We start from the raw sequence: 25,554 nt of genomic DNA, 5'->3' as shown, positions 1-25,554 counted from the left end.
CATTTTTCCAGCTGATGTCTTGGGGCTGTGCCTCTGGATTTCAGAAGCAGAGTAATTTAAAGAATAAACCAGGACTTTTGAATTCTAGGATCAGGCCTTCTCTTCTCTCTAGCTTTTAAGGTCATTTGAGCTCTTATCTCTCTCTCCCATCCAATTTGTTTTCCCTCCTCCCTAACACAGGGATAGCAAATAGAGTTCTTCCAAAGTGCTAATGCAAACAGATTGGTGATATCTTCCCAAGTTGTTTGGTCAAAGAGGATTCTGGAGTTGATGAGCTCCAGGAAAAAATGCCATAATTGTCTTAGCCTGCCTAAAGATTAAGTTTCTAGTTTCAAAGATGGAGCAAGAGTAAATTTTTTTTCCTTTAAATGAGTGGGCCATTATAGAGAGAACTTTGACACATAAGATTTGAGAAAAAAAAAAAAATCATACATTTGTATCTCCTCTGGCCGTACCTAGCCCTGAAAGGTAGGAAAGGGAAGGACTCTTGGCCCAGATGGAAAGATCTATGACTAAAGGGTTTTAGCTTCTCACGAGTCCAGACAGGGACTGGAACTCTGACAGGCAGGCAAGAGGCAGTCAGGCCGCCGCAGGTTCTCCGGCATCTGACCTGTCACTGCTGAGGAGGGAAAGCCCAGCAGTTCTGGCAGCTGAGCCTAAAAGGAGCCACAGCAGTGGCTTGACCCAGCTGTGTGTCCTGTGTTTTGACTGCCCTGGAAGAGAGTACTTTTCTTTGAAATGGAGCTAACTAGGTATAGTCATGGCTCTTAGGAAGAGCGGCCAGGAATTCGGGGCTGGATTGTCCGTGCAGAGGGGACCCACCAGACCAAGATGACAAGAAAACTGCAATATTTGGTGGAACTTCCCCATAGCTGAGGAATTCCTCCTCAGCTTCCCCTTTGGACCATGGAAACAGACTATCCGTGGAGTGACCCTCTGTAGCTCCTTCACTGATGCCGATCCCCTTCCTCCACCATGGCCTCCTGGGTTTCAGATTAAGCCTGCTGTCCAATCACATGGATCTCATACAGACCTGATACACCCTGACTTCTTTCTGCGTCTTCTAGGCCTCACTGAAGTGGGTAACATTTGGAGACAGAGATGACATCTACTTTTTCTATCTCAGCCAGGAAACAGGGCAGTGGCCACCTCCCCACATAGAGAACAAAGTCAAGTTCTGGGGAAAAGCCTTTGTAACCTGGGAATGGTTAGTTAATGAAGTCTGTCTCCTCCAGATAGGCTATTTGTGTGTGGCCATAACAAGACTCAGTAGGGAGTGTTTACAAAAACATTTCTGATCCTTGGACTCCGAGGACTACATCGTGAAGGTGAGGATTCCCCATCAGGAGACAGACATCTTCCTCTAAATGCCCAAGCCCTACTTTGCAGAGAGCTAAGTCTGCCTGTCCCTCCTCGTCTCCCTCTGCCCGAGTGCGCTCTCCTGGGGTTTGCCAGGACTCCTAGTGGGAGGCAGGGAGGCCTACTATAGCCGTGGCCTCATTTTGCCCATAGGACTTCTTTGCAACTCCTCCTCTCCCAGGGGAGCTCACTGTTTGGGAGAAGTGAAAAGTAGATTAGACCGTTTTTATGATATTGTGTCAACTCCTGAAGGCTTCAGTCATTAATGGAAAAAGTCTTAGATTTTAGAACTAGGTGTTCAGCTGTACCACATATGGAGGAGAGTGACTCTTCTGTGGTGATCTTTTTGCTTTAAAACTGCTGGAATCATTTTATAATAGGAAGAAAATGAGAGGAAACGTGGCTTTGTGTTACCTGTGGGCAGGAAGGATTTTCACCCGATGGCCATGGCCTCCTGGGGTTTGTGGTTAAAGAAGATAAAGCCCATCATTTTGGTTTTTGCAATCTTAGGGAACTCTATTAACCATATGATGTCCATTAGTAGTCAAAGTGACAACTGAGGCCAGGCTCAAAGAAGTCATTTTTTTCCAAATGGTTGTACATTTTATCATACATAGTCTAACCTTCCATACATACATTAGTAATGATGATGATGATGAGAACAGTGAAAGTATAGTACTTATTATGTGCTGGACTAATGTAATCCCTCAGTAGTTTCAGGAATTACTCAAAGGGTGGCATTTGGAAAAAATTTATGACACTTATGCTCCTTTTTCGTGTTGCCTCATTTTTCACAATTCCTTCCTGGCTCACTCTCTGCTCCTCCTGTCCCCCTTGTAACCCACATCCCATAGTAGAAAACAGAGGTGGTATCAGGAGATACAGGTTCCTTCCCTTCTTGTGTGGACTCTTGATGTCTTATAGCATTAGAAAAGCTCTCAACTTGGGCACTCCTGGCATTGTGGCACTGTGGTTTTTACTTGGATTCTGTCCTTCCCAACATCTGGAGCAAAGAAAAGAAAGCAGATTTCCCAGCTCTGGGAGTCTGGTTCAGGGGCCACACACCCAGATGCCAACAGGGCCAGGCAGGCAGCCCCAGTGAATGAAGTGGGACTTAGGGAGACACAAGTATGAAAAGATCACACTTCTACCAAGAAATATGCTTTCCCATCTTCCTCAACACACCTGGCATAACTTTAATTTTCCCATTTCAGGTAAACATAGGAATGGAGAGAATTCTGTGTCAAAAGAGAAACTTCAGCATACGTACAGTAATAACAAATGACAGCTGGCACTTGACTTTAGCCAGAAGGACACAAAAAGGGAGGGTGGGGACTGTGGCTACCTGCAGTGCATGTGTCCTGTCTGTAGGGGGCAACTCCTACTCAGCCCCAGCATGCCTAGATCTTCCAGGTTTTCAGGAGAAGCTAAAAACTAACTTTTTGCATGGAATCTTACAATTTTTCTTTTTTGAGACAGGACTGTACTCTGTTGCCTGGGCTTGAGTCCAGTGGCGTCATCATAGCTCACAGCAACCTCAAACTCCTGGGCTCAAGTGATCTTCCTGCCTCAGCCTCCCAAGTAGCTGGGATTATAGGCGTGTGCCACCACACCTGGCTAATTTTTCTATTTTTTGTAGAGATGGGATCTCACAATGGTTACCCAGGCTGGTCTCGAACTCCTGGCCTCAAGCAGCCCTCCCACCTTACCCTCCCAAAGTGCTGGGATTACAGGCATGAGCTACTGCGCCTGGCTGAATCTTCCAATTTTTACATGGCAGCTTAAATTTCAAAGCACAATGAAAAAACACTATATGGCCAAACAAAACATGGCTACCAGTTTATCACCTTATTATATTATCACAATATGGTCCTATCCTGAGTAAAGAAATATGGGGTGTTACTTGCAAAAGCACAGGAAAGATAGCTGCAGGCCAAATTGGGGGCCCTCAAGGGGACCCAGTATGATTCGGTAGTCTTTAACATTTTACCTCTCCCCAACACAGTGCCTTACACATGGTCAGAGCTCAACAAGACCAACGTTCTTGGTTTCTGCTTATGCACAACTTTGGCTTGTGTAGATTTGGGTTATTCTTTTTTTTTTTTTTTTTTGAGACAGAGTCTCACTTTGTTGCCCAGGCTAGAGTAAGTGCCATGGCGTCAGCCTAGCTCACAGCAACCTCAAACTCCTGGGCTTAAGCGATCCTACTGCCTCAGCCTCCCGAGTAGCTGGGACTACAGGCATGCACCACCATGCCTGGCTAATTTTTTCTATATATATATTTAGTTGTCCAGATAATTTATTTCTATTTTTAGTAGAGACGGGGTCTCACTCAGGCTGGTCTCGAACTCCTGACCTCGAGCGATCCACTCGCCTCGGCCTCCCAGAGTGCTAGGATTACAGGCGTGAGCCACCGCACCCGGCCGATTTGGGTTATTCTGATTCTAGTCAGTTCCAATGCTCAATGCTGTCTGAACAACTTAGCCTCTGTGCTTCAATTCCAGATTCCTGGGACAGGGAATCTGCTTGGTTCTGATCAGGTCAGACCAGTACACTCAGCTGTACCTGAGGGAAGAGGGGTCATGGTATATAAAGATTCCCTTTCCAGCCTAGGAATGCATGAGTGTGGGGTGGCAGGCACACCAACAAATGACTCAGACTGGGAAGCAGTGGTGGGGATCTCTTAGTACACCTTCTTTGAATTTACCCCCTGCAGAGACAGACAATAGCCATTGTAACCTGGGTGAGATGATATCTCATTGTGGTTTTGATTTACATTTCTCTGATGATTAGTGATACTGGGCATTTTTTTCATACACCTGTTGGCCATTAGTATGTTGTCTTTTGAAAAATGTCTATTCAGATCCTTTGCCCACTTTATTTTATTTATTTTATTTTTATTTTTTATCTTTTTTTTTTTGAGACATAGTCTCGCTCTGTTGCCTGGGCTAGAGTGCCGTGGCGTCAGCCCAGCTCACAGCAACCTCAAACTCCTGGGCTCAAGGGATCCTTCTGCCTAAGCCTCCCTAGTAGCTGGGACTATAAGTATGTTGAATTTTATCAAATGCTTTTTCTGCATGTATTGAGATGATCATATCATTTTTGTCCTTTATTCTGTTGATGTGATATATTACATTTATTCATTTGCTTATGTTGAATCATCCTTGCATCTCTGGGATAAATCTCACTTGATCATGGTGTATTATCTTTTTGATGTGTTGTTGGATTCAGTTAGCTAGTATTTTGTTGGGGATTTTTGCATCTGTGTTCATCAGGGATATTGGTCTGTAGTTTTCTTTTTTCTTTTTTTTTTATTTTTGTGTCCTTCTCTGGTTTTGATGTCAGGATAATGCTGGCCTCATAGAATGGTTAGGAAGAATTCCCTCCTATTCAATTTTTTGGAATAGTTTGAGAAGAATTAGTGTTATTCTCATAAGATTGATAGAATTCAGCAGTAAAGCCATGCAGTCCTGGGCTTATTAATTGTTATTGGTCTCTTTAACTTTTCTATTTCTTCCTGGTTCAATCTTGGTAGGTTGTGTGTGTCCAGGAATTTATCCATTTCCTCTAGGTTTTCCAATTTATTAGTGTATAGTTGTTCATAATGGTCTCTAATGATCCTTTATATTTCTGTAGTATCAGTTATGATGTTTCCTTTTTTGGTTCTGATTTTATTTGAGTCTTCATTTTTTCTTGGTTAGTCTAGCTGGCAGTTTACTGATTTTATCTTTTCAAAAACCCCCGTCTTTTTGTTGCATTGATCCTTTGTATTGTTTTTTTGGTCTCTATTTCATTTAGTTCTGCTCTGATCTTTATAATTATTTCTTTCCTTTTAGTAATTTTGGGTTTGGTTTGTTCTTTTCTAGTTTCTTTGAGGTGTACATTCGGTTGTTTATTTGAAATCTGTCTGTACTTTTGATATAGGGGGTTTATTGCTATACTTCCTTCTTAGCTTTTACTCATTAGTGTTCTAATGTGCTCACCAGCTCTCCCCTTTGCCAGACCCAGGCTCCAGGAGGAAGGGTCCTTCTCATCCTGCTCACACTGTGTCCCCAAAACCCAAGGGGCAGAAGCAGCTTAACATTTGTTGAATGAATAAATGGCAGCAGTTAAGGGATCTACCCAAGGCCAAGTACTTGGTCACTAGGAATGTCAGGGGGGATTGTCACTGAAAGTTAGTGCTTTTTGCCCCCTTTCTTGAAAGAGAAAAAAGAAAAACTATACTCTTCTTAGACCTTCTCTACACCACCAGTCCAGTGAGAAAGAAAATTGAAAGCCCAGCGTACAGTAGAACCATGCCTGGGCTCACAGCTTCGTCCAACTGTGGCCTGGCCGTGGCTTGCAGGCCATGGGCTCGCCCTGGGGGTGATCAGGGTTATCAGGCCACACCACCCAAGGCCATGTGGGCTGCCTGTATGATATCTATCTCTTTGTAGAATTTCTCATTCAGATTATGACTTGTTTTCTTGATTTTTTTGGCATTATTTTTCTGTGTTCTCTCATATCTCACTAAGTTTCTTTAATATAATTGTTTTGAATTCCTTTTCAGGCACTTGTTGATTTCATTTTGTTGGGCTCTATTACTAGAGAATTACTGTGTTCCTGTAGAGGTGTCATGTTTCCTTGGTTTTTCATGTTTCTTGTGTCTTTATGTTGCTATCTGTGCATCTGGCATAACAGTTGCTTCTTTCAATTTTATGGATTAGTTTTCATAGGGAAAGCCTTTTTCCTATAGCTATATCTATAGTATTGGTTGGGTAGGGTGCTTTGGTGCAGTAGTGAGTGGGTGCAGTAATATATTCTTTACATGATTTCTTTGGCTGTAATTAGCATCATTGGTATCTGTGAGTTCCTTAATGGCTTAGGCTGTGATTATTAGTGGAGTCTATGGCAAAGCTTTTCCGCAGACAGGGACACTATGAGGGCTGGTCCTTGGGCACAAATGGTGGTGGCAGTAGGCTGGGTAAGCTGGTCCTTGGGCTCCCCAGGTGCCATATATGGTTGCTGGTGGTGGCAGATATGGGTGGGCCAGACGTTGGGCCTCCAGGTGGCTTGCTTAGGTGTTGGTGGTGGCAGTGGGGGCTGGATGGACCAGTCCCCAGGCTTCCAGGTAGCACACATGGGTAGGTGCCAGCAGCAGTGGTGGCTGCTGGCTGGGCAGGCCAGTCCTCAGGCCCCTGGGAGACACACATGGTCATCAGCCACAGGCAGTAGGGGGGCCAATCTCTAGGCCCCTGGACAGGGTACATGAGAAGCAGGCAGGTAAGACCTGTCCTCAGGCTCCAAAAGATGTGTGCTGGTGGTGGCAGGTAGGGTAGATCAATCCTAGGTCCCAGGACGATGTACACGGGTGCCAGCAGTGGTGGCAGTGGGTAGGGTAGGCCTGTCCTCAGGACTCTGGGTGTTGTGCTTGGGAGTTGGCAGTGGCAGGCAGGTCAGGTCAATCTCCAGGCCCCTGGACAGTGCACTGGAGCACCGGTGGCATTGGCAGTTGGTGGGGTGGTCCTGTCCTTAGGCCCTTGGATGGTGTTCATGGGCACAGTGGTGGTAGGTGGGGTGGGTGAAACCCCAAGGCCCTCAGACAGCTCACTTGGGCACTAGCAACAGTGGTGGTGGGTAGGGCAGGTCTCTTGAGTATATTCTTAACTCACCCAACAATTTAGTTTATGTCTTCTTAGCAAGCCTCAGTGTTACATCTTTATTTGATTACTTTTCTATTTATAAAAGTAATATTAGTTGACTGTTAATTGGAAAATGTACCACAGCAGAATGTAGGAAAATCAAAAGTGCCCATAACTGGAGTCCCCTGCTAGTCATGTACATGTAGTTAATTAACACTAGATATTATGTATTAATAATCATTTCAAAAAATCAGAAGCATATCTCTAGTGTTTTGCAACAATTTTTGAAAATTAATATATATTGAACTTTCTTATATGATTAAGTATTTTTTGTAGTATAGTTTTTCATTTTTGCATAGTATTTTAATTTGCATTCCACCATTTACTTAATTATTTTTTGCCGGCCATTTTGGTGGTCTCCAACTATTCACTATTCAAAAATAACATTATATTCTTCTCTGATTATTTCTTTGGGATAAATTTCTGGGATTAGAATTTCTGAGTCAAAAAGTATGATCATTTTTAAGGCTTTCAATAGACAGCAGCAAATTGCCCTCCAGAAACATTGTGCCAATTTATACATCTACCAGAAGAGTGTGAAAGAACCCAGATATTCACGGTAAATGAGAAGGTTACTGTATTTTTATTCAAAAGGTAGGGTGAATATTGCTGGAGGTGGCCTTAACCTCAGCCACTGTTGTTAAAATGCAAATCTTGAGTGACTGTGTTCTTTTGGCTTCTCTTTCCTTGTAGGCTCCCCCTCCTAAACCACCCCGCCGCAGACAGGGAGGCTGGGCAGATGAGTCCATGAAGACTTCAAAGTGAGTACCAGCAGCTTACAGTGGTGGGATTGGGTGTGGGCAGGGTGCAATGGGGACTTTGCTCCTGTGTTGTTTTATTTTTTATAATAGCTTTATCAAGATATAATTTCATGGAGGTGCAAGATCTATCTTTAGATTCATTGTTTTGCACGTGGAAGTCCAGTTGCTCCCAAATGATTTGTTCAGAAGACTAACTTTGCTTCATTGTGTTATCTTTCCTACTTTGTCAAAGATTAGTTGACTATATTTATGTGGGGCAATTTCATTGCCATTGTTCTTTGTTCCTATTTTTTGTCTTTCACTCTTTTTCTGTCTTACATGATTTTGATTGTTTTATATGATTCCATTTTTTCTTTTTACTTAGTATATCAATTATACATTTTTTAAAAAACAAAAAATAGTGATTGTCCTAGAGTTTGCACTGTATATTCACAATTAACTCGAGTCTACTTTCAAATAACAGTATACCACTTCACAGGCTGTATAACCACCTTATAGTAAGTAGTAAAACAGTCCTAATGCCCTCCTCCTGTGTATCACATATCATATAATTCACTCATTTAAAGTGTACAATTTAATCATTTTTTTTTTACATTCACAGAGTTGTGAAACCATTACCACAGTCAATTTTGGGACATTTTTATCACATCTCCCCCCAAAGAAACCCTGTACCTGTTAGCATTCATTTCCCATGTCCCCGCAACCTCCCCAAGCCTAGGCAACAACCAGTCAACTTTCTGTCTCTATGATTTGCCTATTCTGGACATTTCACATAAATGGAATCATACATTATTGTCACGGTTCATTCGATAGCTGGACTTTGAAGTGTTTCCCCAATTCTTGGGCTCCTAGCTTGAAGGAATCACAAACCTTGGCCCTCACGATGGAGAGAGATGACAGACACTCAGCAAGTATGTGTGAAGAATTTATTGCGAGTAAAGTGTAAGGGTGCAAAGCAAAAGTACATTTCCTAAGGGGAAATGGGTCTGTCTCCGCAAGTGGAGAAGACACTGTCTACTTCTTTGTTTTTCCTTTTATATGTTTTATGTTTAGGTAAAGGTTAGTTGCAACTACTCATGACTATACGTCACTGCTTTGGGGACTGAATTCTTTCCAGGTATGGACATGACTTAAAGGTTATGTTTCAGTCATTCTTTCTTTCTCGCATGTGTATGGTGGGGAAAGTGCCGTAACCTGTTAATGGTGTTTTTTCCATTCTCAGACTGGTGGTCAGTGTTCCATGGCCTAATTACCCCATTCTTTAAGACTGAAATAACCGTTCTCTTTTTTATTTTTCTGCAACCATTTCCTCCTTATTGTTTTTCTATAACTGCTTTCCCCTTTCTGTTTTTCTGATTTCCATTACCTCTCACTTGTTTTTTTGTCCCTAACATTATGTGGCTTTATGGGTGGCTTCTCACATTTGGTGTAATGTTTTCAAAGTTTACCTATGTTGTAGGATTCTGCGTTCTTCTAAAAGTAATTTTCTAAACAGAATGCAATTGTTTGTTAGTAACAGCTGATGTAAGTCCCCCCTAGACATAGATTATTCATGCATGAAGGGGAACACTACAGATGTACCATCACCTTGCCTAGTAGGTATCTTGTGTTTACTGTAAGAGGACATGAATAGCGACACTATGACTATCCAGTATTATCAGCCTACCTAGTTCCTGGGAAGAATAATCTAATGTCATAGTGCATGTGGCAGTACTTTATAAACAGCACAGGGCATGCAGTGTGGGGCTGCAGATACAGATTGAATTCTCACCCAGCTGGGTGATGCTGGGCAAAGTGTTTACCATGGCTGAGCCCCAGGCTGGACACATCGATGCTCTCTACAGGGTGGTGCAGGGATTGAAGGAAAGTATGTGTATAGCAGGAATGTTGCTGTTGTTTTTAGGCCCCCCAGCCTTTCCACACCTTAGACCAGAGGCCAATCCCTGTGGTTTCATACTGAGAGGTGGCAGAGTGGAGGCTGGAAGTCAGAGATCAGGGTGCCATCATGTTTGGGCTCTTAGTGAGGGCCATTTTCCTTATTATGTCTTTACATGGTCTTCCCTTGGTACATGCATGCAGGGAGCAAAATCATGTTTCTCTTTCTCTCCACCATCATGGGGAAGACCTCATCTCGTGACTTTATCTAAACCTAATCAGCTCCTAAGAGTCTCACCTCCAAAGACTATCACATTGGGGATTAAGGTTTCAGCATCAGAGTTTTGGGGGGACACAAACAGTCAATGGCAGCCCCTTATATGTATATTACACCAACTCTATTGGGCAGATTCCATTCAATAAGGTAGGTATCCCTTACTGGGGTACCTTGGCTTTATTTGTATAATGCTGCCCAAGATAGAGAGCAGAGCATGTGTCAGCCGTCTTGCTGGCCAGAGATGTTGGGGGTCAGAGCTCAAATGCTCATCCCTGAGCCACAGAAAGGGCTGAATTCAGGAATTGCCTGAGACTTGGATCACTACCTAACCCTTCCCTTGGCACCAGTGTCATGTCTATGCCAAAGATTCCATCTTGGAGCCAGGTTGTCCTTGGCTCTGAAGTTGCCTGAGGTAGCACACCTGTGATGGGTCACTGCCTTGGCCGTGGGATTAGAGCCGAAGAGAGGGAGCCAGCTTGGGAAAGAGAGGAAGGAAAGATAGTCTGATTAAGTTTTGTCTCAAAGTGTCTGTTTTTGGGTTTGTCCCTGCATTGATCTGCAAGGGAATGAGGCAAGTAATGGCCCCTCAGGGACTTTCAGGACTTTGCTCTCAATGTCAGCCGTCATTTTCAATCACCCTCTCCCTCCCAGCCATTAATTTTGGCCCAGGATCATGGGGACTTGTCCATCTATCACTCCTAATTGACACTAAATGATCTGTCAGTTTATTGATGAACGGCAGGAGTGGAATTGTCACAATATATTTTACTTTCTAACAACTCCTCCTGACAATTTTACCTTGTCCATCTCACTCTCCTCACATAAATCTCCATTGGCCGCTCATTCCTTCTCATGGGCTGTTCTGGTGCCAGCCACTTCCTCACCATCTGCACGCATCAAGGACATCAAGATGGCGGTAGAACTGCTGTGTGCTGGGCCCGAGGTTGCCCCCCTTCCCTCCTCCTCCTTTCTTCCTCTCTCACCCTCTCTCTTTTTTTAAATGGCATAGATGTTCCAGGAATACTAAAGGGCTCTGTCCTCTCCCTCTGTGTCATTGCCATACCAGAGTCTTTTTACCTTCTTGTTAGCAGAGAGTAGTTAATTCTTATTAGGCTCCAAAAGTGTGAAAGGCAAAAACTCAGAGCCGGAGGGCTCCTAGATCTGTAAGCACAGTTGCAAACACATGTTTTGTCCTCTTAAACCAGCTCTGTTACAGACTGCCCATCCCCACAGAAGTCAGTTTCTTAGAAAGGTGTCACAGAGGGTAGGTTAGCTGGAGCTTCCCAGCTGGTGTGCCATGTGCTGCCCTGGGAGTGCAGCAGGTGTGCCAAGATGCAGGCACTCCCTGTCTTTGGGCCCATTGGGCCGTGCCTAGTGCTGCCGAGGCCCCTAGGCTGGTCACCTGTGGCCACGCGAAGTCTCGTCCAGCCACCCCAGTTCACCATTCAAATGTTATTTTTAATTGCTCTATGTCTTAGAAAAAAATGGGGAAGTACTGGGTTAGACGTATTTAAGGGTACATAGTTATTTAGTCTTTTTTTTTTGGAGTTTATTTTATTTTATTTTTATTATTATTTCAGCATATTGTGGGGGTACAAAAGTTTAGGTTACGTATATTGCCGTTGGCCCCCCACCCCCGCCCCCGCCGAGTCAGAGCTTCAAACGTGTCCATCCCCTAGATTATTTAGTCTTAAGACTAATAGTGTACATATGGATGTGAAAGTGTTTTATCCTGTATGAGGCCAAGGATGAATAGAGGAGCTTGGTGGTTTTTAAAGAATGTCATTGATTCCCACTCTCCCTCCTTTCTTGATGGAGATCGTTTTTGTTAACTGATAAGGACTGTTTTTGTTTATTACTCATCATGCCATTATCAGGCCTATCAAAATTAATAATAATTCCTTAATGTCATCTGATATCCAGGTCATATTGAGTTACTTCCATTGTCTCAAAGATGTCTTTTTACAGTTGGATTGTACAAAGGACAAATCAAGGTCCACATACTGTATTTAGTAGTTACATGTCTACAGTCTCTCTTTCATTCTGCAACAACTCCAGCCCCTTTTCCCCATGCCATTGACATTTTTTGGGGTAAGAAACTTGTCCTGTAGAGTGTCCCACATTCTGAATTTGGCCCATTGCTTCCTAGTCATGGTGCTTAACTTGTTTCTCCTGTCCCTCAAGTTCTCTGTTAAACTGATAGATCTAGCTCTAACTGGTAGTTCACTGTTTTGGCAGGAATACTTTGTAGGTGTTGCTGTGTACATCCTGCCCTATCACAGCTGAAGGTACAGGTGTGTGGTTATTCTGCTTTAAGTGAGTCTGTGATTGATCAGTGGGGTCAAGGGTGAGCCTCCATTTTATGTCCCCATCAAACTCCCTCCTCCATTGATGTTAGTCACCAGGAGCCATGATTTCATTGAAGGTTGTCAAATGGTGATTTTACAATTTTCACTTACTAGGGGAAATTATTCTATAAAGAACTTTCATCAGCTATTTGGTTACCTGAAATACATTTTATACTTGTTTCCTATCTTTCCCCAGTCTCTTTATTTTGAAAAATTTCAAACCTATAGAAAAGTTGCAATAGTACAAGAAATATCCACATACCTGCAGACACCCTTTACCTTGCATCACTAGTTGTTAATGTTTGCCTAAATATGGCTCTTTCCTTATTCTCTATTTTTTTTTTTTTTTTTTAGTTTTTACTGAACTGTTTGGGACCTGCAGCTGCCTTTGTGTTACTACTAATAGTAATTAGTAAATAGTTACTATGCAAGAGATTTTTGTCTATATTTGTTTGCATTGTTTGTGTGCTCAGTACATATTTGATGAGTGAGTAAATTTTGGGCAGTTCTTACAGAGCTCCAATAATTAAGATGGTATCTCCGAGTCTCAGTGAATTAAAATAACTTAGTTCTTGACCTTCAGATTTTCATCAATAAGCACAATTTTGTTTATTTGGTTTTTAAGAAAAACAAAACAAAATTAGAAGTATTGAGAATTGATTTTCCACTTGCTGCCCTCAGTCACAAAGAACCTAGAATTGGTGTGGCATGGCCAGGGGTCCTGGGCACCGTGGGTAAACAGTTTGGTTCTCAGTGCAGTAAGGCATGTATGAGACTTGAGTGTCCAGGATTGGGTGAAATCAGATGGGGCAGTCACGTGTGTGAGGGTTGAGAAGAGAAGGTCATAGGTGGCTAATTGTATACCCACTTCCAGCGGCTGTGCCCAGGGTTCAGGGGCCATGTCCCTATTTCTGTGGCTTTTGGAGGTGCTCATGGGAACTCCCTGCTTGGACCTTTGTCTCCACGTCATCATCACACATTTGGCCTCCATATATGCTTCTCCTCCAGGTAAAGGAGGTGGTGTCCAAGATGTGGTGATGGTTTAAGACCAAGCAACATACCTTTTTAATGTACACCTTAGATTTGTTTGTTCTCTATAGACTCCTCAAACAGTAATTTTTTGCTTTGATGTCAACTTATGTTCAGAGCCTGGACAGAAAGATGGTTAGATAAGTTTTTATTTTAATGAACTTAGAGATATCACAGTTATTTTTTGAAAATCAACATGTAATTGCATTGTTTATTGCTGGGAATCATGTGTGTTCAGTGGAATCTAAAGATGAAATAAATAATGCCCAGACTGTGTACATTGAAATAACTAGTGAAAAATAAGTATCCTGATTACAGTAGGGAAAAGTGTGAGGTGTGTCAAACTCATTCTATCCTTAGGCCTTTCTAATCTTCAAACACTTGTATTATTTTGGTAGATTCCATTTGTTTTGGTAGCTGGTAGGTGGGAAGGAATGGGAATAATGGATAGATAACGGCAGAACAGTATGTCTGTGAAGCACTTAGCTGAGCTGTGCTTTCCTGCTCAGTCTCTGAAGTGGGCACAGCCATCCGAGGGACTCGCTGAAAGTCACTCTTCATGGGCATAGGTAATTCATTCATTCTGAGGCTATGTCAACAGAGCACTGTTCCTTGTCCGGCACAGGCACCCAGGTCTAGCTTTGTTACACCCCTTTTTGTCAAGGCATACCGCCTTTTTGTGGAGTAAAGTCTGACCTTAAAGCTCCAAGGTATCTAAGTTGAGAAAGAGGGATCATTTCAAGAGGACTATGAGACAGGGACAGAGAGTAGGATGTGCAAGTACTACACGTTTTTGTATTTTAGTCATTGTTGACTTCATGTCATCTTTTGAGACATTAGAGCTATGATGGATTTTAATTTTATTTATTTTGTAAATAAATAAGAAATATATATATTACAGAATTCAAAAGATACAAAAGGGTAGGGTATGAAATGTAAGTCTCTCTGTCCCTTCCCTCCTTCCTCAGGCACCCAGTTCCCTCCTAGAGGCAATCACTATTAACCAGTTTTTAACTGTTTCTTTTCGAAGTTTCTCTATGCATTTACAAAAAAATACAGGTTAATGTATTCTTCCACCACCACCATCACCACACACAAATGGTAACATATCTGTCTGTACTTTTCTTTTATCTTATAGCAATATTTCTTGCTGATCGTTATGAAATCTCAGTACAGAATAGAACTGGCTCATTTTTAAGGGCTGCATAGTACTCCAAAGTAATCATGAGCGAACAACAGGTGTGATATTTACCCAGACTGAAAAAGCAGACTCCCAGTGTTTATTCATGTAATAGCCATAACATGACCCTTGGAAAGTATTGTGAAGGCTTTAGGTCTGGTACACACAGATCCCACAGGCTAGGGAAGAGGAATGACGCATGCATCATTTTCTCATTGAGGATTTGAGTGAACATTTTCATGCACTTCTACTTGGGTTGATACAGTGATGTTCAGTGCAGAGCAAGCAGAGATGTTCTAGGTTATATTCATTGAAGTTTAGGGCCCTGAACGGCTTGTCTAGTGTCACAAAACCAATTTACTGAGGCAAATGAATAAGTGTGAAATAATTGGAATCTTGCATTTCTGTCCAGTACTTCCCATTTGAAGGTGATAGTCTGTCCCCACAAGCCCCATGTGCAGCATCATTTGGATGCTTCACTTCCCGCTCTGAAAAGTGGAGCAGTCTTCTGACATGCGGCCCTAGTCAGTTCTCTCCCTGGAGCTGCCGTGAGCACCTGATGCCCTCGGGAGGCAGCAGAACAGGCAGTGACTTGGGATGAACTTGTGGCCTGTGCATGTGCACCAGGCAAATGACAACAGAGGCCCCAGGGCCACACAGCATACAAGGGATGTGCTTCTAGGGGCCTCAGTCCGCAGAGTTGTTTCCCAGTTGCCTGTGAGCTGGGCTGCGGGAGGCTGCCCAAAGACTGCCCAGGGCAGGCGCAGAGCCTCACGTGCCCCAGAGCCTGCTCCCAGCTTCCTCACTGCCTCCAGCTTTTCTTAAGTGAAGCCACGCCTGACTTTTGTTGTAATTAAAACCAAGAGTGTGGTTCTAGAATGGGTTCTGGCATGTCCCATGACAGCTTTGACTTTTGGCCCTTTACGCTTTCTAGTTCTGCAGAAGTGACGTGCTCTGGGGATTAGGGCTGGCCATTTCCTGGAGCCAGGGTTAGGAATAAAGTTGGAGGGTCTCCAAGAATGAGGAAGGAAATGAACAGCCCACAGAGGTATCCCTTACATGATGATAGCCGAAAGCATAGCCACCTATGGAATATTCCTTTGTTTCTCTAGACTGTCTCAAGGTGCAGGGGTCTCAAGACTGGAAAGTTAGAGCCAGGCTTGTCCAATCTCCTGTCAAATTCTAGTGTTTCAGTAAGTGCTGGTTGGGATCTGCTTGAACAGTGGCTATTCTAGGTTCTATTCATTGACTCAGTGGAAGCAGCCCCATTGATTCTATTTTTCAGTACAGTCCTTTTTATTTGTACAAGCAAACTGAGAACACTTTGGTTATGTAAAAATTCCAGTAAGACAGAAGCAACTAAATTTGCCTGAAACTATCATCTCCTCCAATTTTAGCCATCTCTTTAGAAGTAATTACTGGGACAGTTTGTTGGTATCTTTTATACATTCCAATAGGTATCCTCACAAAAATCTGCATTTTATTTGCATAAACAGGATCATATTGTGTTCTGTACCTTACTTCTTTTTTTTTTTTTCATTTTTCACTTAACAGTAAGTACATATTAGAGATCTTTTAGTACACAGAGACTTATTTCATTTTTCTAACTGCTCCATAATAATCTTGTGGTATGTATGGATGCACTGTTCCCATGTTGGACATTCCCCTGTTGATAATGGGGTTGCTGTTATCAACCCCTGAGCTTTTTTTAAACAGCTCTAGTCTTTAGGAAACTTGCAACTTCATCCTCAGAAACAGATTCTGGCTTCTGGGGGCAAACTGCAGAACCCATTTGTGGACAGCCCACATGTCTTGCCCAGCTCTCTTATATGGATGAGAACATACACACACACACACACACACACACACATAATACAAGTACACACACACATCATTTATTGTGACTTTTTTTGCTGGACACTGTGCTAAACACAGTTGTCTTATTTATCCTCAAAACAACCCCATGAAGTAGATGTTATTATTATTCCTACTTGCAGATGAGGAAAATGACTTTCAGAAAAGTTAAGTATTAATTTGCTCAAGTCACACAGCTAGCAAGTAGCCAGCCAGAATTTGAACCCAGGTTAGTCTGACGTAGGGGTTATGGTCTTATTCTCAGTGCTTCGCTGCTGTCCATTTTTATGCCCCTTGGCACCTGCTTTAGCGTCTTTGCCCATGGTAGAGCCTCAGCAGATATTACCTGAGGGTTACGTTGACGTGGATCCAATATGTTCAGCCTGTGAGAATAAAAGCAAGGAGTGAATGCGTGAGCTAAGCCCTTCCTAACCTCCTGTGGCCTACCTCTCTGCAGAGCTGTGTTCAGCCAGCTGCCTGACCCACCAGAAGAAGGTGAGTGCAAAGGATGCAGCCTGCACTTAGGGGCATCAGGCAAGGCAATGCCAGCCCTGCCATTAAAAGGCTTAATTAGGCTAGTCATTAAGTTCAATTAGGCAATGGCAGTGATTGTCCCTTCTAACCCTGCAGTGCCCTCCAAGAACTGGATCCATTCCCAGACAGCCAGCTCAGGAGCCAGGTACTAGTTACAGGTACACTGGCAGCCCTTGCCTCTGGTTTTGGGGCCTGTGACTCAATGGCTGGGCCGAGGGCAGAGCAAGGTGCTCCATGTGCACATTAAATATGGGCAGGTTTCTGCCCTTGAGGCCCTTTCCTGAGCTCATTTCCGAGCCACCCTCTTTTCCCATGTGCATATTGGGAGTCAGGACATCTGGCTGTGCGGTGGCCACTGAGCAGAGCCCTGGGCTGGGGTGGGAGGGGAGAGGTGCTGCTTAGAAGAGTTGCTGTGCAACTAGCTCTGCACCCCTGGGCTCTGTCTCTTCACCACTAAAACTGAGTGGTCTCAAAGGCCGTCCCCAACTCAAGAAATCTGTGTGAACATCAAGAAATACACATTCTAGATGACTACTCAAAACAAGTCATTTTAGCTTCCAAATTATTACCTTGGAACGAAACAGCTGACAAATATTGAGGCGGGGACAGGCCTTCCAGGCACAGGGGCTGGTGTATTGGAGGCATGTGTGAACCACCACAGTGTGTTCAGGATGAGCACAGCATGGTGAGTGAAGCCCAGGGTTTGCGTAGGGGAGTAGAACGAGATAGGTGGGCAGGGCCTTGAACTCCAGGCACGATTTCATTTTTTAGGGAGTAGGAGCCACTGAAATGTTGACAGGTGTGTGACCAGTGGTGCAATGGACACGTTATCAATCTTCTTTGGAATGCCTTTTTGACCTGGCATGATCTTGGGATATTTGCAGATGTAAAAAGAAATCTGTTTCTCCCAAAGTAGAATCCTCTTTGTATGTTGTGAAATTGTTTTCTCCTACTATGCTCTACAGTTTTACTCAATTCTGATGCTCTGTACCTGGAGTTAGCATCAGATCCCACGGGTTAAGAGCTAAGTCCCACAAGAATGCCCCTTGCTTCCAGTGCCAGTCGAAAGCTCTAGGTTGTTTTACCTGTGCTTCTGAACCACTGGCTGTAAATCGAAGCTTCCCACAACCCCCTCTCCCGGTTGGATTAATTTGCTAGAGCAGCTCGCAGAACTCAGGGAGACCCTTTACTTACCGTTACCAATTTATTACAACGCATATTTTAAAGGATGCAAAGGAATAGCCAGATGAAGAGATATTTAGGGTGAGATTCGGAAGGGACCCAATTGCAGGAACTTCTGTCCCCATGGAGCTGGGGTGTACCACGCTCCCGTCATGTGGATACATTCTCGTTCACCAACCTGGACGCTCTCAGAAAGTCCTTTTTTTGGGTGTTTATGGAAGCTTCATTACAAAGCACGATTGATCAAATCATTGGTCATTGGTGATCAATTCAACCTTCAGCCCCTCTCCTTTCCCCAGAGGTCAGGGAGTAGGACTGAAAGTTCCAACCCACTGTCATTTGGTTGGTTCCCCTGGTAACCAGCCCCCATCTGGAAACTCTGCAGGAGCCCTCAGCCATCAGTCATTTCATTAGCATACAAGAAGATACTTGTCCAAGGGTTTTCGGAGCTGTGTGCCAGGAAACCAAATACAGGCCGTCCCCAGGTTACACACAGAAATGTTCCTGAGAATGTCTTTAGGTTGGATTTGTATGTAACTTGGATGCCTGGTGAACGGCACATAAATGGTAATAATAATAATAACAACAATACTCTAATGGCTCATATGTGGTAAAAATAATACAATGTAATATTGTAAAAATTATAATAATACCCCTGTACTATAATAATAAGTTACAGAAACTTTTGTACTCTTTAATTTGAACAAAAACAGAATGTAAAAACAGACTCATTCAAAAAGTTTAGATAGGAGATAGGAGAAATTTCAAAAAAGAATATTAGAGGTTAACACCTAATGTATCAGTGTCCTGCTTATTGGAAGGGGCATTTTTGAGGCAAGAAGGTGGGCTAACGTTAATCGGAAGACCACGATGGAGATGATGGTGCTGGAGAGAATGGAATGGGTGCTGGAGAATCAGGATTCGATTTTGTTGCTGGAGGAGAGGACCTTACCACTGAACTCGGTTTCTTGAAAAAGAAATCTAGGGTAGTTTGCACAGCGTTTTTCTTTTTTTCATCCTAAATGGCCTTGCAGCAGTTGATGTTCTCACTGACTGCATGGTAAAACCTTTGTGAACTGCTCAATGTTAGGATCTTGCTCCTCAAGCTTAGCAAATCCTGCTTCAATGAGACAAAAGGCTTCAGCTAATTCTTTTGTCACAAACTTTCTCGGCACTGGATCTTCTGATTCTTCTTGCTCTTGTGTTTCTATCAGCTGCTTCTCTATCTATGAGACTAGCCGCTAGCATAAAGATGCTGCATGCCAACAAACCGCTTAGGCCACGCAGGCTTGTTTACATGTGCAGAAAAAACTAGTTCCCGCATTATTGATTTAATTGTTTAATTATAAATTATCCTTATGGGGAGCCTTGGGAGCCTGTTCGTAAGTACAGAACACAGAAGTGGGGTTGCAGGTAACTGGGGACTGCCTGTATTTATAGTTGACCCTTGAACAGCACAAGTTTGGACTACCAGGGTCCACTTATAAGGGGTTTTCTTCTGCTTCTGCCACCCCTGAGATAGCAAGACCAACCCCTCCGCTTCCTCCTCCTCCTGATCTGCTTCCACTTAATGAATAGGAAATATATTTTCTCTTCCTTATGATTTTTAATAACATTTTCTTTTCTCTAGCTTAGTTTATTATAAGAATACAAATACATATAACATACGAAATATGTGTTAATAACTTTATGTTATTGGTAAGGCTTCCAATCAATAGTAGGCTATTAGTAGTTAAGTTTTTGCGGAGTCAGAAGTTATACTTGGGGCTTTGACTCCATGGTGGTGGTGGGGTCAAGGACCCCTAAGCCCCATGTTGTTTAAAGGTCAACTGTATTTGGATGAAGGCTAAATGTATATTTCTCATTATAAATCACAGTAACACACTCTTCTTAAGGGCTCTCTCATCTTCATTCTTTATGATGGGTGTTCTGTTTTTAGGCTGGGCAAAGTTGTGAAGAGGGTCTGCTCATCTTTTTGCCCCTGAGTTTGACACCTTTTTGTCTAATAGATATCGGCAATGTCTCTCATTCATATCCTGAGAATTGCACCCCATTTTTATCTATTTCAAATCATTGCTTTCTCTTCTGAGACCATATAGTAAGGTTAGCTAATTATGATTATGTGTGCTTGGGTTTTCCATAGGAGATGTTGCTTCTTGACTAGAATGAGTTCTCATTTGCCACTAGATGTGCTGTTTAGTTGGAGTTTCACCCATCTGCAAGCAACAGAAACTCCATTAATAGAGGCTTAAACAGAAAGGAGTTTATCTCAGAAAATGAGAGGTCCAGGGTTCGGCAGCCCAGGGCTGTCATGGCAGCCCCACAGAGCCAGGAGGATGGAGCTCTGTCTTTCTGCCCTGCCATCCTTAGTATGTGGGCCTTTGTCGCCATGCTCATGCCTCATGGTTGTGTGATGGCTGCTGTACCTCCAGGGCTCACCTCTGTTTTCCAGGCAGGAAAAGGGAGAATGACATGAAGGTGAAGGTGAAGGACTGTTTGTTAGCAAGAATTTGTATATTTTGAGGGAGAGAAATGTGCTCTTCAGGGGGTGCTACGTCTTTCTCTTTGGTCAGAAATGTGGTGTATGTCTACCCCTCAGTGTGAGAGAGGCTGGGCAATAGATTATTTTTAGATGGGCTCATTATCCCCCAAACAAAATTGGCATTCAGATTAAGAGGAAGGGGATGTAAGAGGATGAAGAAAGATTGAAAAACAAACAAAAAGAGAGGAAGGGGAGATGGCTTGGGGTAGGTGCCAATCTGTTTTCTGTAGTCTGACCCCATCAAGCTAAGATCCAGAAGCTACTCACTGGACGATACTGTCCTACTCTAAAGCTTATGCCATGTGATGTGGAGGGTTAGGTGTGCTAAGTAGCACAGAAACAATTTCACCTAATTCTAGAAGCTTCCCAGAAGTGGAGAATCCTTCAGAAAGCATTTGAAAGTCAGAAAAAAAGTTGCTTTTTAGAGAGGGATGAACAGAAGTGGCTGAAATGAAGGAAGGGAAGCAAGAGGCAGAGTAAGTAAAGCAGGAGATGGAAAAAACGAGAGGGCTACATGCCGAGAAACCTGGAGGTAAGTTAACTCTTGCGGAAAGTCGTGGCCAGCTGGCGCTGAGGCCTTATGAGCTGCTCACAGTGTTTCTCCTGTGCAGGTAGGGGTGTGGAGATGGGGTCGGCAGGGCAGGTGGGAGGCAAGCTGCTGGGCATGCCCCGAGGGTGGCCCAGGCAAGTACAGCAGGGGGTGGCAGGCTTGTGTGGAAGCTGGGGGGATGATGGGCCCCTGGAAGCAAAAAATATGGAGCAACTCAGCTGGGCACACCTAGCCAGCACCCATCTCAGGGCTGGGTTCATTTGCAGGACCAAGAAAGACAAAGATAACATCTCAAGCAAGGATAAAGCAGCATAGGGAATAGAGACTGGGGTGAAAATAATAATAATAATATTAATAGTGGCAGCAAGTGACTATTCACTGAGCACCTCCTCTGTGCCAAGTACTATGCTACATGCTTTGCCTGAATTAACTTCTTTTATTCTTAGAACAACCTTGTGAAGTAGAATATATTATCATCAGTTTTGCAGAGTTTAAAGTGAGTTACCCAAGAGCACACAGCTAGTGAATGGGCAAACTCCAGTTTGAACCCAGGCCCTCTGTCTCAGTCCGTTCCTGCTGCTATAACAAAGTACCCCAGACTGGGTCATTTATGAATAATAGAAGTTTATTTCTCAGAGTTCTGGAGGCTGTGGAGTCCAAGATCGAGGTGTCAGCAGGTTTGGTGTCTGGGGAGGGCTGTTCTCTGCTTCCAAGATGTCACCTTGTTGCTGTTTCTCATGAGGCAGAAGGCAGAAGGGCTTAGGCAAGTCCCCGCCAGCCCCTTGTTAAGGCACTAATCCCATCCATGAGGGCAGAGCTCTCATGGCCCAATCACCTCCTGCAGACCCCACCTCTGAATACTGTTGCATTGGGGATTTAATTTCAACATGAGTTTTGGAGGGGACACAAACATTCAAACCATAGCACCCCTGGTTCCAGAGCCCATGCTCAGACCCCCTGGCTTCAAGCAAGTTGTTTAAATTAGGGCCCAAGACCAGAGCTCAGCACACACACTTTGGCTGGCCTGACCCCGAGTGATTGAGCCTATGGTTCTTTGAGTCCTCTCCAACCTGGGGAACAGGAGAATTGGTTTCTGAGCTGCCCCTGTTTGGAAGTTTGCAGGGTTCAGCAGGTCTAGGCAGATACCCTCTTTCCAACTGCTTGTAGGGAAAGGAAAGAAAGGACTCGTATTAAGCAGCAATTGGGAATGTCAGGAGCAGGTTAACTCTTGAAGAGAGGGATACAAAGGGAAGGTAGCATTTCTCCGTGCAATTGGAAAAATCATAGCAGATTGTAACAACAGCTAATAAAGGAGAGGGAAGGACCAAGGAGGAAACCGCCTTAAATTCTTAAGTAGGAAGAGAGTTTGGGTTAACTGTATTGTCCCTAAAAATGACTGGAAAAGAGAAGAGGCAAGCAGACCACCCTCTCTCCCCCCCTTTCTCTTCCCGTGTTGATTTTGTGAGCTCCAAACCAGCACATCACACTGTCTTGATTGAAATTTTAGGGCTGGATAAACCAGTTGCAGGGAAGAGGCCGCTTGGAGATTGTCAGAATAGAGAAAGGTATTCATGGGGAACAGATGGGGGTGGGAGCCTGGATTAGGGGAGGGCAGGGTAGGTCCCCATTCCCAGAGCTGGGGAGAGACCTGAGAAGTCATGGAGTCTGGCCCCTTCGGTTTGGAGCTGAGAACTGGGGAGGTATAAGTTACTCTGAGTTACAGAATCATAGAGTTAGAAAGGCCCTTAAATGTCACCTTGCCCCACTGCCCAAGGTCGTACAGCTAATTAGTATAATAGAATGTGCCTCTCATTCTACAGCCATGCCCATTCTCAAACCTTGAGAGCTGCAAGCATTTATCTCAAGTTCATGAAAAGGCCATGCACTATAGTATTTGTGCAAGAGGGAGTCTGTTAGAATAAAATTGTCTTTACTGCTATCCTCCGGGACCCTCACAGAAATGAGATGTTGATCATATGAAGCAATCTTATTGAACAAAAAAAAAACTTGCAAGGAAAAAAGTTGTGTCCCCTGAGCCAGCCAGTCTCTGCTAAGGGGGACTTGCTGCTTTGCAGTCTGAGCAGCTGAAAGCCAGGAGGGAATGATTAGCGATGCCAGCCATTGGTTAAAATTCTCCCAACATAAATGATCTCCTTGTTCTCCCTTTGATGGATTCGGTCTCTTAAAAATAAAATGCATCTGTGAACATCACACCTACTTCTTTCCTTTTCTTTTTAGTCCTTTATTGAGAAGTTACCGAAAGCAGTTTTAATATAGATGAAGCAGGTTGGGCACACGTAGGTATAAATATGCACATGAAATGGAGGCCCCTCACAAAATCTGAGCTTTTTCTGGCTTAGTTGGGTGGTCAGTGATTTTACTTTTTGATCCATGCTGCCCCCACCAGAGCTGGTTACTGGTGTCCACACCAGCTGGTCCTGGCTCCACAGTGGTCATTGCACAAGAAGCCATGTTTGGAAGTGCCAGGGTATCCTTGGTTCATATTTACCAGGGACTCACTGAGGTGAGCACTGAGCCTTCTGGGAGGCTGCCGCCCATGCCCTGCACTCCCTCATGGCCTCGCGTGCTGGCAGCTGCAAGCGAGGTACCTTCTCTTTGCACACCTCATCACTCAGGCGAGCCTCAGTGGATTTATGGGCTACTGGGGGGACTACAGGATGTAAATGAAGAGCAGAGAAAACAGTGGGTCAGTAACTAGAAGGAAGTCTTTACTGGCTCCCCACTGCAGAGCAGAAACTTCTCTCCAGGGGAAGTAAAAGACCCAGTCCATTCAGTGATTAAAGGTGAATTAAAATAAAGGTTCCAGAAGTACTGAGAAGTTTGCCCCATGAACCGTGGACACAGGATTTCTGCTTGTCCCAGTCACCACATCCTAGCTCATTTCACTGTCCGTCCTCTGTCCTCATAGCTGCATTTGCCCAGGAATGGCCTTGAGTCCCGCGTTATTCTCTTTTCTGTTAGCGTTCAGTCCCTCCCATCACACCCGTGGAAAAGTCTCAGTTTGCAGCAAGTATTTCCTTAGCACTTCTCTAACCCCACTAATCTCCCTGACTAATGAAGAGTAAGCTGTAGGCTCTCATAGTTTTGGCAAACAGCAATACCTAGCTATAATAAAATAAAGTTTGTAGTTTTTAAAATGCTGTATTTTTTACGATCACCTTCCCTATGGCTGGTGATGCTAGCCTTTCACTGAGGATATGGTTTTCTTTTACATAAATTTATTGAAGTAAAAGCAAGGAATCAACTTGCAAGAAAATATTAAGTAGGTGCAGAAAGTAGACAGCTGTAGCAAAATTTGTGTAGGTGGCATTTGAAAATGGCACACGTGGGGGAAACACTGTCCTATAGTGGTTTTTCTCCTCATTCTTTCTCCCAGTGGGAGGAATAGCAACTTCGACTTAAATCCTTTGTGTTGTTTTCATTCTGCGGAATACAAGGTGAGTTGCATATTACTCATTGAAATCTCTCATTATTTGTGGGCTTAAGTTACTTGAAAGGGGGGGAAAATAAACAGTGAAAATTAATTTCCAGCCCCAGATTCCCTTCCGATCCCTGATCAGTGTCAGTGTGTATATTTATAGAACTGATACCAGCAGGCAATACCATCTAATTCAAGTCTGCTTGCTTCCCCACGAGCCCTGATACCATTCTCATTTCCAGCCACTACCTTGTCTGTATTTGAGCCACACCAGGTCCCCTGCTGTTTAATGAACACCTATGCCCCCTTCATGCCCTGACCTTTGTTCAGGTGGTTTCCCTCCTGGGGCTTTCTTGCCTGTGGCAAGCTTCCTGTCTCTCAGTTGGCAAGTCTTCTAGGGGACCTCCCCCCCTCCCCAGGGAAGTGGCTGCTTCCCTTTTTAGTGCTCCCGTGACAGTTTGCTTACATCTCCCTCACTCGTCCTGTCAAGTTTGGTGCTTAGTAGAACCAGCAGCACAAACAAGGGACTGTGAACCTTGGTTTGGAGTTCCAGCTGTGCATCCAGCTGGCTTTGGGACTTTCCTTGGGTCCCGTTGAGGACTCCCAGTCTCCAATTCTTCATCTAGCCGCTGCACAGTTGGATGGTGGTGGAGTGTTAAGCCCTGCAGTATGTGAGTTTATGGACGTACTAGTGTTATTTCTGTAATGTTCTTTTCTCCCACCAGATTGTAAAATCCTGAGCAAAAGATCCACGATTCCCAACACCTCCCACTTGTGCCTAGTAGATAATTAGTGATAAAGTTTTCCTGGATAAAATAATGTTCACTTGAGATACCTAAGATCTAGAGTTCTAAACTCTCTACAACTTCTTCTTGATATCAGGCATATACATACATTTTATATGTTCCCATAACAATTTTTAGCTACTAAAACTTCTGGTATA

At 43.7% G+C, this 25,554-nt stretch overlaps 1 protein-coding gene across 1 annotated transcript in view; it reads left to right on the top strand.

Annotated features, from left to right (window-relative positions):
- The window catches only part of IFT43 (intraflagellar transport 43), an 80,674-nt gene that overhangs the window by 24,753 nt on the left and 30,367 nt on the right, over positions 1-25,554 (top strand). Inside the window, exon 3 of the mRNA XM_045563321.1 lies at positions 7,734-7,801. Within this exon, the coding sequence (XP_045419277.1) occupies positions 7,734-7,801 (68 nt within the window). The remainder of the gene's footprint in view (positions 1-7,733; positions 7,802-25,554) is intronic.

The sequence above is a fragment of the Lemur catta genome, chromosome 1, assembly GCF_020740605.2.
Source record: "Lemur catta isolate mLemCat1 chromosome 1, mLemCat1.pri, whole genome shotgun sequence".
In the NCBI taxonomy this organism is placed as follows: domain Eukaryota; kingdom Metazoa; phylum Chordata; class Mammalia; order Primates; family Lemuridae; genus Lemur; species Lemur catta.
The sequence above is the reverse complement of the archived record's forward strand: the minus strand, read 5'-3'. Positions and strand labels throughout refer to the sequence as shown.